General features: G+C 33.9%; 1 protein-coding gene across 1 annotated transcript in view; it reads left to right on the forward strand.

The window, feature by feature from the left end:
* SK (small conductance calcium-activated potassium channel) overlaps positions 1-14373 on the forward strand; it is a 695575-nt gene that overhangs the window by 272996 nt on the left and 408206 nt on the right. The window contains exon 5 of the mRNA XM_089640922.1: positions 7318-7323. Within this exon, the coding sequence (XP_089497048.1) occupies positions 7318-7323 (6 nt within the window). The remainder of the gene's footprint in view (positions 1-7317; positions 7324-14373) is intronic.

A 14373-nucleotide genomic window follows, 5' to 3' on the forward strand; every position in this document is an offset into this window, starting at 1 on the left:
AGTATTATCTAGCTAGATATGGATAATATCGGATGTGGAGTTCCTGCGCTCATTTAATTTAAAAGCGACGATATGGGTAATCCAAAATTACCACAATCACCAACGGCTGCTCTAGAATTATTCAAAATTTTGTTGAATAAATTTAACGAACTCAAAGTTAAATTTTTTTTTCACAAAGCGTATTATTAACGAAACTTTATAAAAAACTCCTTTGTCTAAAGGATGTTCTGGTATTCACCGGCTGATACATTAAAGAAGAATCCAATCTAGTGATGCACACTTGTGATCTTTTGGCAGAATCAATGTTGTTAATTTTTTTACATAGAGCCTGTATTATGTACCACTACCTTACTGACATAATTTTACTTTCACCATATACAATGGCTGCCCCAATCACTCCGCTTATCGCAGACATCAAATTTTGCTTCTGAATCATCTTTCTTAAAAAAAAAGAAGAAATTATTTTAACGCACCATGTCCAATTACATGTGACACAGAGTTAAGAAAAGGACAAAAGTTAACATTTAAAAAAAAATTACAACTATTGGGGCACAAAACAACAAAGATAATGTCAAGTCAAGACAGGAGCAAGGTTTTGATGGAGTTTACTACTTCTTCCATATCAATATAAAATATTACTTGTGTAATGACTTACACCAAAAAATTCAGAGTCCTTGACTTGAAGAACTTAAGTTGACTAGTCTTACTATTCTTGACATTGGTGTATGGTATCCATAATTTGTTGAGTGTTGATTAAGGAAACGCAAATCATTATTTCTGAGTCAACGGGAAGAAATGGGGTGCTACAAAGTAGTTGATTCAATCATACTGTTAATAATTTGGAAAATGCAGATTAGATCGAAGATTTTCCTACGTTTTTCTAAAGAAGGAATGTTTAATTTTATACCAAATCCAACATAAGAGTAATCGCATCTTCTTAGCAATATATTAGGATGAAGATGTTGTTTTGGACTTGTACATGTAGTAAATAAATTGAAATAAATAAACATTTTTTTCCCTAAAACAAATTCTATTCAACTTTAAAAATAGGTATCAAATCAATCATGAATTATCTAGATATAGTTTTTAGTATTATTAACCCTAGATTCATAACCATTCGCCCCACAGACCGCGCAAAACGTAAATTTGTTTCTAGTGTCTCGAGTGAAAGAGATAGAATGATGAACTCTCAAGTACCTTCCTAGATCGCTTGTTTATTAGTAACGCGGGTGCGCTTGCCTCGCAGTGAAGTCTTGTGGACAAGTTATAGACCTTTGAACGTCTGAGAGACGAATGTTTATGAATAGTGTAACTTTTGACGAGACTGCAAGCTATTTTGAAAACATTGTTTTCGATGAGTTCTGGTTATACAGAGTAAAAGTAAGTATATGATATTATTCTATATGAGTTATTATTTACAGTTACATCTTATTTTATCGTTGAAAATGTATTATTGTGTGTATTTTACATCAAATCTTTTTATTTTATTTTAGAATGGATGATCGGTAAATTGATGACTATTTGAATCGTTTATCTGATTTTGGTGATGATGGTTTTACCAGTCAGCAAAAGGACGTAGAAATCAGTGATGTCGAAGATCATGTGGAATTAGATTAAATGGTACCAACAGATTCCGACAGTGATAACGACATGGTTACGTAAAAGACATGAAATGCCAACTTGGAGAGATGCCTAAAAAGGAAAATCGCCGAAGTTTTAGATGAAATGCCTACCATTGCCACACCTGGTCCAAGTGGTACTCAAAAAAAGGTTTGTGGTTATTGTGATTATAAAAAACGGCATATGACAAGGTTCCAGTGCAAGCAATGCAAAAAGTATATGTGCATGGACCATCGCGGCCTCATGTGTGTGGAATGTACCGATGAAATTTAATTTTAACTCGTTTATTATTTTTTTTTGTTACCTAATTAAACATATACAAGAGTGCCATACTTAATTTATTTATTTTATTTACAAGTACCCCAAAATTCGTCACTTAAATTTAGTCGTCTGTGAGACGAATGTTTATGAATAATGTTCCTCTTAGATAAGGTTATGAATCTAGGGTTAATAATACAATTGAATTTAATATCTGCCGTAAGCATACATAGGAAAACTGATACCAGAGGATTAGTCATCGAACTACGGTAGTGGATAGTCGTGCTCTGTGTTTGACGAATTGCCTACCTGCTGTCGCGGACTTCGTACAGATAAGAAATTATTGTAACATTTTTGTTTTCTATTATTTGTTTGTTATATTTAAGTTTTGATAAATTAGTGTGTACAGTCAATCAAATAGACTGTATTATTATTTTTTTTGTTAATTAATTTATAAATATGGAAGAAGATGAAAATCGACCTCCTGACCCCGAGTCCATATTTAATATTGGAGATGAGTATGAATCGGATGTTTCTATAATACTCCCTTCCAGAAAACGAAGACCATCGCTCTGTCTTAATGTACCACCCAAAATTAAACCTTCGCAATCCGATAAAACCTCAAACCCTAAGGAAAGTCGTAAGGATACCATATTATCAGAATCTAAAAATACTGAACTAAGTTATTCCCCATCTTCCTCGGCTCCATTCATTGTCAATGTCCAAAGTACTGAACAAGGAAAAATTATTCATCCTCTGGATTTCGGCAAATTCATTTTTAGTTCAAAAAACAGTAACCTTGGCATATTTAACGGATCTATTAAGCCGGAAGGCCGCTATAAGTTATCCCTAGAATTTAAATCCGCAAACTTTGCAAATGAATTTGTCCAAAAAATTTATACGCTTTTACACCACAAATTTAAATCTTATATTCCAACTTACAACCTTACTAGAATGGGCCGAGTGAGAGGTATACCAACCGATCTCTCAGAATCTGAAATTGTTGATGCACTTAATGATTCTCAAGTGACCCCCAAGGTTTTAAAAGCACGTAGATTAAATTACAAAGATACATCTAATGGAACCACTACATGGAAACCCTCACAATCGGTTGTTATTACTTTTGAAGGCCAAACTTTGCCATCTCGGGTATTTATTTATTACAACGCACTCCCTGTGGAAGTATACAAATTCCCGACGATCCAGTGTTTTAACTGCTGCCGTTTCGGACACTCAAAACCCATATGTCGTTCCCCTCCACGTTGTTTTCATTGCGGAGAGGACCACCCCTTTGATCTTTGCCAAAAATCATCGAATAATCCACGTTGCATTAACTGCAAGGGAAATCATACAGCGGTTAGTGTGGCCTGTCCAGAATTGACCAGACAAAGGAATATTAAACAATCAATGGCTTCAGACAACATTTCCTATTTCCAGGCATCAAAATTATTCCCACCTGCAATAAAATCGTTTGCAGAGGTAACATCTACCTCAATTCCTTGCAATCTATCTTACTCTAAATCTCCTCCATCATCTTCTCACAGGGAAACAATTTTTATACCACTAAAACCAAAACCAAAATTTATTGCTTCTATTGATAAAAATCAACATAATGATATTTTGTTTAACCCAAATGGGAATTATAAATCTCAGACACTCAATGGGAGTGCTTTAAATAGTTCCCAATCTTCCCCTAATTTAAGGAAAGTGGTGAATGAAAATTCTGCTTTCATTCGACTTTAATTACCCTCTTAATTTCTATTCTTTCAAACAACAATAATATACCGTCCAACGCTGCCGATTGCATTAAATCTTTATTATCCTGTCTTCCTAATGTCTCCGAAACTGAACAGAATTCTTCAGTGGAATATCAGAAGTCTAATCTGTAATAAATTTGAACTTGTAAAATTACTCGATGAACATGAAATTTCAGTTACCGCTATTTCTGAAACGTGGTTTAAACCCTCGTTTCTATTTAAGATTTCTGGATATAATTGTCTTAGACATGATAGACTGGATGGTAAAGGTGGCGCTGCCTTAATCATCCATGACTCTATCCTTTTCAAACCAATCATGTTTCATACTCTCTATAACAATTTTCAGATAGTAGCAGCTGTTGTATGTGATATTACAATACTATCAATATATGTCCCTCCCTCCACTATTTTTGATGAAAACGAATGGTCATCATTTATGTCTCAGATCCGTCCCCCGTATATGTTACTGGGCGACTTTAACGCTCATTCTACCTCTTGGGGTAGTAAATTAACGAATCGTTCTGGCCGTAATCTTTTAGATTTTATTGATTCTCATAATTTATGTATTTTAAACGACGGATCTCCAACCAGATTCACCCCCCCTCAACAAAGTAAAAGTGTTGTTGATTTATCTCTCTGTTCATCTTCGGTGATACGTAAATGTTCTTGGAACATACTTAAAGACCCCCTTTCCAGTGATCATTTCCCTATTATAATCCTCTTTCACCATCTAACCACCTCGCATTCCTTTACAATTAACAATAATTTTAAATTTAAAACGAAAGATGCGAACTGGAGATTTTTTCTTCTGTATTAGACTCTCTTGTTCACTCTGTAAAATCTTCTCTTGGGAACATCAGAACACAATGTGAATTATTTACTAGTATAGTTATAAAAGCAGCAGAAAAATCCATTCCAAAGCGTAAAGTTAACATTAAAACTAAACATTTGACTCCGTGGTGGGACGAAGAATGCACTCGTGCTGTTAACTCTAGAAAAGAAGCAGTTTCCATTTACCGCAAATGCATGTCTTTTGAAAATTTATTATCAGTGAAACGCGTCCAATCAGAAACTAAACGTATTTTGAAAAATAAAAAGCGGTCTGGATGGCGAAAATTTTGTGAAAACTTGTCTCCTGAAACTCCCCAGTCATCTGTTTGGACTAATTTAAAAAAATTCGGTTCGTCATATGCTCCGGAGCGTACCAAACATATTCCGGAGGAAATTATTATTGGTTTTGCAGATAAGATTGCCCCTCCTTCAGTTGCCAGATGTGAAAAAATGCCCTCTTTTATTTCATATCCATCTCACTCTAACTGGCTAGACTCTCCTTTCTTAGTTAGTGAACTAAAACGAGTAATTAAATCTCTTTCTGACTCTTCTCCGGGTCCTGATGGAATATTATATAGCTTCTTTAAAGCATTCTCCGACATGTCGGTTGAATATTTCTTATCCTTAATTAATAACATGTTTGAAACAGGATTTATTCCGGATGTCTGGAAAGTTAAAAAAATCCTCCCGGTTTTAAAACCAGGGAAAAATCCGTCCGAAGTCTCATCCTATCGTCCTATTGCTCTTTCGTCGTGTTTAATTAAAGTAGTGGAACATTTGATAAAGAACAGATTTGAATGGTTTGTTGAAAATCACAGTATTATCCCTCCTAATCAATACGGCTTTCGGAAAAAGAAATCTACTATGGATAATTTAAGTTTGTTAACAACAGATATCCGTATTTCTCAATCCCTTAACTCTTGTACATTGGCCACATTTCTAGATCTTTCTTCAGCTTACGACGATGTATTAATTGATGTTTTGAAGGAAAAATTAATTAAAATAAAAATCCCCATAAAATTAGTTCAATTTATTATCAACTTGCTAACAGACAGATCCATTATTATCCACTCTTCCTCAAACATATTGAAGCGCAAACTTTGGAAAGGGCTACCCCAGGGGTCTGTAATCAGTCCATTATTGTTTTGTATTTATATGAGTGATTTAGACATTGTAATCCCTTCGTCTACCAAGCGACTTTATTTTGCGGACGATTTTCTCATATATTTATCTCACAAAAATTTATCGCATGCTGCGAAGGAATTAAATTTGGCCTTACATAATATTAAAGTTTGGATGTTAACAAATGGAATGAATTTAGCTACCTCTAAAACCAAGGTAGTGGCTTTTACTCGCAAAAGAAAACTGCCTCACTTTACAGTCTCTTTTGATAATTTCCCCCTTCAAATCGTTAAGCAAATAAAATTTCTTGGCCTTCTTTTGGACCATAAGCTTTCCTGGCTCCCGCATATTCAGAACGTTTCTGCTAAGTGTGAAAAGGGGCTTAATATGATGCGAGCTGTTTCCAGAGTATGGTGGGGATCCCATCCTACTACTCTTAAACTAATGTATAATTCCCTCGTTCGAAGTCACTTGGATTATGGCACATTTCTTTTCGACCCACTTCCTAAATATCTGGATAAAAAACTTGAAAGAATCCAATCAAAAGGGCTCAGAATGATTATTGGGGCTATGAAATCTTCTCCAATTAATGCTCTTCAGATAGAATGTGTAGATACTCCCTTATTTTTGAGAAGAAAATACCTCGCGGATAGATATATCTTCAAAGCGTTATCTTTATCGCGTCACTCATTGAAACAGAGTCTCGATCGTTTGTTCAGTAATTTGAATAACAGAAGGAGGGTAATAGATAGAAATCGATTCCCTCTCTTATTAAAAAGTTTTCTATCATTTAGATCTCTGTCTTCCTACCTTCAAAATCTACAAGATGATCCAATCCTTCCTATTTACAGTACCCCGTTTAATGCTATTAATTTTTTCCCAAACGTAATAATTTCTAACTTCCGGACGAACATTTTATCATCAGCTAATAACTTTCAAAATGTTGAAGAACATTTTAAAAACATTATATTTTCAAAGTTTCCTGGATTTTCCCTCATATACACAGATGGTTCCAAATCCGACCACAAAGAATGTGGCGCATTGGTATATATTCCTGAATTCAATGTTAATCTGTCTTATAAATTGCCTAAAGAAATTTCCATATTTACTGCAGAATGCTTCGCAATTGAACAAGCTTTAATTCAAATCTAACTCCTCAATATTCGTCGAGCCTTAGTGTGTACTGACTCTCTAAGTGCAGTATTAAAAATTTCCTCTAATATCGTTCGATGTCCAGAAGACTATGTTATTTGTAATATTAAAAACATCCTCAATTATATAAACGAATCTATGTTTGAGACAATACTGGTTTGGGTGCCTGGCCATCTAGGAATTGAGGGTAACGAGAAAGCTGATTCTCTCGCTAAACTTGGAACTGTTTCTGGTTCTATTCCTTTAGATTTTAAAATTCCTGTCTCTGACGTCTTCTCTATTCTTAAATCCAACATGTCTTGTTCCTGGGAAGAAAATTTGACAGTCACGAAAACTCAAACTGGATCTTTTTATGCTGGAATACAAAATCATATTCCAAGTAAACCCTGGTTCCACGGCAAAAAAAAATCCAAAAGATTTATTTCCTGTATCTCGAGAATGAGAATTGGCCACTTCTCTATTGCAACTCATTTGTTTAAAATTCGGGTGCTTGAAAGTTCATTATGCCAGTGTGGTGTGGAGGATGAGACTCTTGACCATGTTTTCTTCAATTGTAAAAACCACTCTTCTTTCAAAGGCATGTATCGATTGCTTATTAAAATCACGCACCAGTCTCCCCTTAGTATTCCATATTTGCTGTCTCTCAACAACTCTCGCGTATATTCTATTCTTTATAAGTTTATAGATTTGAATGACTTTAATGTATGATATGTCCAGTCCCCTTATAGATAATTCACATCAGTTTAACCATATATCTTAACCCAATCGGCACAAAGCACTCTCTTTAGGGTGAATTGCCTAATACAAAAAAAAAAAAAAAACTGATACTACAATTCTTCTATCCTTCCAACTTCCAACATCCCATAAACAGTTAGCCTTTCACTAAATGATACATTAATAAATTGCCATAGTGATGGTCATAGTGTTTTTATTGAGTTAAGATGCAGTATATGAGTTGACTTATATGGACCGACTGATGAAGACTCCGGATGCAGGCGGTGAAGTGTTGGTCAAAGTGCGGGGCTTTGAGTCGACGCCGCTGCTGGTGACCGGACTCGTGTACGTGTCAGGTACTGGTGAAGACCATGGGTCTTCCGAGTGCTCTAGTGCTGAACAGGGAAGCCGAAAGTGCGGTGGACCTGGTCGGCAGTTGTGCGGGAGATGCATAGACCGGCGAGGATGCCGCGGGGTCTAGATGCGCGGATGTAACACTGGTCAGATGGGCTGGGCTATGTCACAGGGCGCTGTGATGATCCCGTTTGAGTCCATGGTTGAACCGTACAAAGCCGGTGTATCGTCATGTGCGCAGGTTGTCACTCGCAAGACTTGCAAATTGTTGAAAGACTAATGACTGACTGACTGATTGCTCGGTGCGTCAGGCCTATTTATATAGTCCAGCCGACGGCGGTACTAACTACGCCATACCGCTTGTAAACTGGAGGTTGTTCGTTCAATCGTGCTGGGAGTACACCTAAGCAATTGGCTAGAACCTTCTAGCGAATGCGCAAAATGTACCTAGTCAAACTAGCAATGTAATGACGTAGGTAGTTTGCTCAGCGGCAAGTACTCGTAGGCCGTAGGTAGGAATGCCGACCGCTTCGCATTGCGTCTAGAGTGTTCTAAATAAACCTCGTAGCATCGCTACATATATATTTTACTCTTTAAGCATTAAAAATATCCCACCTGAAATAAAACCTGCCTTTTATACAAATAAAAATATCGGTAATACTTGCATTACTAAAAAAACACTCCCTTCACTGTGATTCCCAGTTGATTCTTTAAATTTAAAAAAAAAATTCTCTAAATCTCCCGTCCAAAGAATGATTTATGTTGATGTGTTAAGGCGATCTCATAGTCCAGGTGACCTCTGAATTCGGAAGCAGCGCGGCCTATTGGGATGGGTTATAGAATACTTGAGAACCAATAAGAGAAAGCCGAACGCCAGATGTATATCTCCCCAATTAAGCCCATAAACACATACTGGTAAAATTTGTCAAAAATCCGGTATAATATAATATCGGTATAATGCATAACTCTTCCATTTATCAAATTTTACAGGAGGCACAAAAACCGTTTTTTAAACTCTTAGTTTTTTTATGTGACGTCTCACAAGAGCTGTCTGTACAGATATATATCTGAGCAGGGTTGCGGGGCGGATTAAGGAAGAGGTTGAAGGAGGGTTTTATTAATGCGGGTCTTGAAGAGATCCGGAATATATGTAGGAGAAATGTACTTAAAATTTGTATAGTTTGTGTAATCAAATTATGCAATAATTTTGAATTTTTAAATAATTTTTTATTAAGTTAATTTTTAGGTGGCTTCAAATTTATAAGGTAGGTAATCTATACCAACATAATAGGAATAACATTCCAATAACATCACAGTAGTGTTTTACAATACAGAATTAGCGGAATGTAGCAAAGCCGTGTTTTAACTTAATAAACTAAAAATCTCAAATTTTTGGATGAAATACTTACTCAAATTTAATTTAAAATAAGCAAAATGCTACGCAAAGACGAATTATAAACACAAAAATTAAATAAAAGCCGAGGTGAAGTAAATCGCAATAATAAATGCAAATTGTCTCAAAATTTTATTTGGTTAGGAATCTACTATGGTATCAATCTATCGATCAAAAGTTTGTCTTATTGGAGATTTACATCATTATTCTGGATAATAGTCATCCCTAAAAAAAATATCTATGGACTCTCATGGTCTTTTTTAAGCCTTATTAATGGAACTCACTCAAGAAGTGAACAATTCCAAAACCCGAATTGACCATTTAGAATAAAATATAAAACACAAGCAATCTGTAATGCGTGAACTGACAATAACTGACCACTTTATAACAATCCTAGTAGTAAACATATAAAATAATGGAAAACTTAACCCTTGGAACCTTTTAAGACTAAACACGTCCCAAATTTCGTTAAATTTTACCACTGTGAGTCGCTTCGGTACGCGCGCGATATTTGAAATTGGTTTTACACTTGTTTTTTTGTTCAGCTGCGTTATTTACAAATTTTTGGCAAAGAAATTATTGCATGGTGGTTTTTCAAATAGTATTATTAAATAAATCGAATAAATTAAATAAATTACAATACCTAATTATAATTAGGAATTAGGTGTAAAAAAAAACTTACTTGTACATTTTTACTGACAAATAGATATTCCTCGTAAACAACAGTATTTTTAAATTGTTTTTTTTACAGAAGTATTACGTAGAGGCCTGTAAAAAACATTTAGATACATTACATTACAGAAGACATTGCACACACTGAAAAAATAAAAATTGATTCCTACTCTATGAGTATTAGGGTGGTTACAAGGTATAAGGCGAAAAAATATTTTCGTCCTAATGCCGGCTTGACCCCCCTAATATTTGCTATTTGTCTAGAAAATAAGATTTGGAAAGTTTTAGCTCAATTGAATAATGTTAACCCGTGCCTCATCGATAATTAAATATGAAAAAACGATATTTTGCAAAAAAATTCTTAATTTAATCACTTTTGATCAAATTTTGTTTTTTTTTTTTTTAATATTATACATTATTTAACAATATAATAAACAACATCGTATTTAATAAAATAATATAATATATAATAAAACATAAAACAAACATTTTTTTCAACTTTATAAATGTTTTTAGGAATTGCAAGTTAATGGTTATGATCGGGTTTATAGTTATATCAAAGGCCATTTATTGAATCATAATATATCTTTTCAGGGATCAATTTACATTAAAAAAATTTAGAATAAAAAGCTATCACTGAAATTTGTCTATTTTTAATAAAAATTTATGTAAAAGCGTGGTTTAACGCCCCCAAACCCACTTTGGCCCCCAACCAAGACCTACAATTTTTAAAATCTCTTGTAAAATATAGAGAAATCGATAAAGAACTCGCAAATAAGGCACTGTCTAAAATGATAAAACATCTGTGGTACCTCAATTCTGAGTAAGTCGCATTTTCTTTCTTCGATGAAAATTTAGAAAAAAGTGTCAAAACAAGCATGGCTGTAAAAAGTCTACAATTAATTCCAATTGAAGAACAAACATGTGATAGGGATGTGAAAGCAAAACTCAGTCTCCGTCAAGTGGATAATTTATTGGACAAAGATATCGATTTTTTTGTTTCTCATCAAACTATAAATTTTTTCAAAAGATTTGAAATTGATACAGAATTTTAAAAATACGGATCCTGATATATGGTGTGAAAATGCACATTATTTAAAAGCAAAAAAAATTGTGAACGGTTTCAAGGTTGTCAATAACACAACTGAAAGAGGGGTAAAATTAATCCAAGACTTCAATTCCTGTTTGACAAAAGACGAAGAACAACGACAGTTTCTGTTACAAGTTGTATCGGAATGTCGGAAAATTTTTCCTGACTCTTCAAAAGGCACGTTATCTAAGCCATTAACACCTTAATCTGATAATTAATTGTAAATGTAACTAATAATAACTTCTTTCTTTCATAATGCTTTCTTTTGTATATTTTAAATATAAAACTTTGAACATTATTTTTTCTTATTTTTTATACCTTTTTGCATTTCTTTTCTCGTAAATCCATCATTTTCAATTTGGATTGTGCTGTATTTACTTTGAAAACAGTTTTAACTACACCCTTTTTTATCTAACAATTTAGAAAATAAATAAGGCAAAATCTGGACAGCACATGTAATTAAATCTTGCAATATTGTTAGGTATTTTATAAAAAAAAAAAATTTATAGAAAGTTAAACTTCAACCTTGATGAGGCACAAGTTAACCTTATCCAATTGAGCTGAAACTTTACCAATCTCATTTTTTAGCTTATTGGCAGCTTTTAGGGGGGTCAGCACTAAACAATTTCAACATTGATTTTTTGTAACCACCCTAATGAGTATATCTTACCTAATAGTCTAATCGTGTTCGATAATCGATGGTGACCGAATTATAATAATTTTTTTACATATTAAAATAATGATAGTAAATTATTTTCTCGTGCTTTCATTTTGCAATGTATATTTGTTATTATTATTTATGTATATCTGTTTGATTTCTAAACATATTAACATAAAATAATCAAATATTTCTTGCGTTATTGTTTCTAGGTACATAATTATGAACAAAAACTATTTGAACTTACCTAAACATTCCAGCGTGTATTTTATTTTTTTCAAGCTACTAAGCGTACCCAGCGTTTTATTATCTTTCTTCCCCATTAGGAATTAAAAAAAAACGATTACACGTAAAATGATTTTAGCTGAAAAAATTTCACAGAACAGAGCGGCACTACGATAAAGAACGTCTTTATACCACCATCAATTCATAAAGTCTTGTAAGACAATTTTTTTTGTGAAATATCTGTAAAGTGATTCTTCATATGTTGTGTCTGTATGTTGCTTCTGTGAAATGTTTTGTAAATGTTTTCTTCATACATTGTGTCTGCACATCGGGTTGGGTTGGGTCTAATTTTTCTGTACAAAACTCTTTATTTTTATTTTTTTAGTCTTCTATTTTCAAAACTACCAATTGGCGATCCCTTAATGAGTTTGATAACTCATGGGAGTGCAACATCGTTTGTTGTATGCTTATAAAAAAAATCACTGGGCGGTAACTGAATACAATGCGCAAAACCCTTACGTAGACGGAATAAGGGTTATTACACAATTGCAAAAATTCAATGTTCACCTCCCCTACAATCGATCAATATTCGTACAAGAAAAGGCATATTTTTTTATTTTGTGAAGTTCTGGTACATAATATATGAAAATTTCCTCCGGTAATCGAATAAAAAATTGAATTTGCCACATAATACAATAAAAACATTTCCGAAAATGGGTTTGTAAATGTGATATTTTGCACTAGACATTTTTTTTAGGCCTGATACTTTATTTTTTTCTAGGCTTATAAAAAGTCTTATCAAAAAAATATATTCTGCTGACAAGGCCAAGATGTGTTCTACTTGCAGTATTTAATTAAAACATCTGTAGTATTTCTAAGCAATCAAATGTTCAAACCAAAAACACCTGATTTTGCATTACTTGGAATTGGATCGCTTTAGATTCATTCGGACTTCTTTCCCATTGCTATGCTGACGATCAGCAAATCTATTTCTACTGTGCACCGAATGAGAAAGACAAATTAAAAGATATTACTGTTAAATGCATTGGTGCCATAACAGAGTGGATGTCTTCGAACAAACTTAGACTAAATCCATCCAAAACAGAATTTCTCTGGACAGCAACAAAAAAGCGTCAGTCAATGTTAGACAAAACTCCTCTCATTACTTCTGGCTGCAACATCATCCCTAAAAATGGCATTAAACTCCTAGGTGTTCATCTAGATGAAGATCTCTCACTCAAATCCCAAATTAACAAAACAGTAAGCGCAGGTTTCTTTCACCTGCGTCAAATCAAATCTATAAAAAGAAATATTCCAGCTAGCGCCACAAAGATGTTAGTAAACTCCTACGTTGTATCACGACTCGACTATTGCAATGGCATATACGCAAGGCTCCCTAAAATATACACTGACAGACTTCAGTCGGTTTTCAATGCTGCAGCAAGGCTGATAACTGGTGTTCCCAAATATTCCCACATCTCACAACATTTGCGAAACCTTCATTGGCTTAAGTGCCCTGAGAGAATCCAATTCAAACTCTGCTGGATGGTTTTTAAAGCCGTACATGATATGGCGCCACCCTACTTGTCGGAACTCTGCATTCCAAACGATGTTAATGTTAGGCAAGCAACGCTTCGATCAGCATCTTCAACAGCCATAGGTAGACTTTCAGTACCTATGCGCAATCACAATACCAATTTTGGAGACCGAGCTTTTGCAGTAGCAGGCCCAACAGCTTGGAACAAACTCCCTTCATATTTGCGAAAGATCGACAGCTCATCTGAGTTCAGAGCAAAACTAAAGACTCACCTTTTCAACTTGTCGTATCCAGAATGATGACCTTTTTTATTGTTTTATTCATCAGTAGTATTTCATTGCTCAGTCCAGGGGATTTTCTATTTGACTTTTTTTTTCACCGTTATTAACCGTTTATTACGCGTAAACAATTTTTTTTAAATATTTTATAACTGACACCACGCGCAGAAATCATAACAATCGGTATTTGTAAATATAAATTAAATATGTATGTTAGTCGTAAATCTCTAGTTTAAGCCGTAGTTGTAAGTCGTTTTGTAGCGGTATTGTGTAAAAATGCCCACTTGGTCATAAAAATATGTATAGCTTAAGTCATTAGTTAAAAGTCTTAGTTGTAAATCACTCGACATTAGTCTTAGTTATAAGTCTCTCTCTATCTATGAAACTTAGTTATAAACCAAAAGTAATTAAGTCTAAGTGATCAATGCATAAATTAAGTTGTTAAGCGCCCTTGAGGTGATTTTCTCACGAAAACGGCGCTATATAAATAATCCAATCATTATTATTATTAAGAATGTATGATTTAAGTACGGAGTAAATTATTATCTTTTGAAACTGTTTATCTAACAAAATATTTAGTAGGTATAGATTACTAGATTAATTGAATACTTATTACACCTTAAAAATAATTATTTTATTTTAAAACGGTTTGTATTTTTTTCCATTTAATAATAACTAGGATACATAAAGGTTTTGTAATTGAAAATTTATT

Source organism: Hesperophylax consimilis, chromosome 2 (genome assembly GCF_061612785.1).
Source record: "Hesperophylax consimilis isolate HC1 chromosome 2, BYU_Hcon_1.0, whole genome shotgun sequence".
Classification (NCBI taxonomy): Eukaryota; Metazoa; Arthropoda; class Insecta; order Trichoptera; family Limnephilidae; genus Hesperophylax; species Hesperophylax consimilis.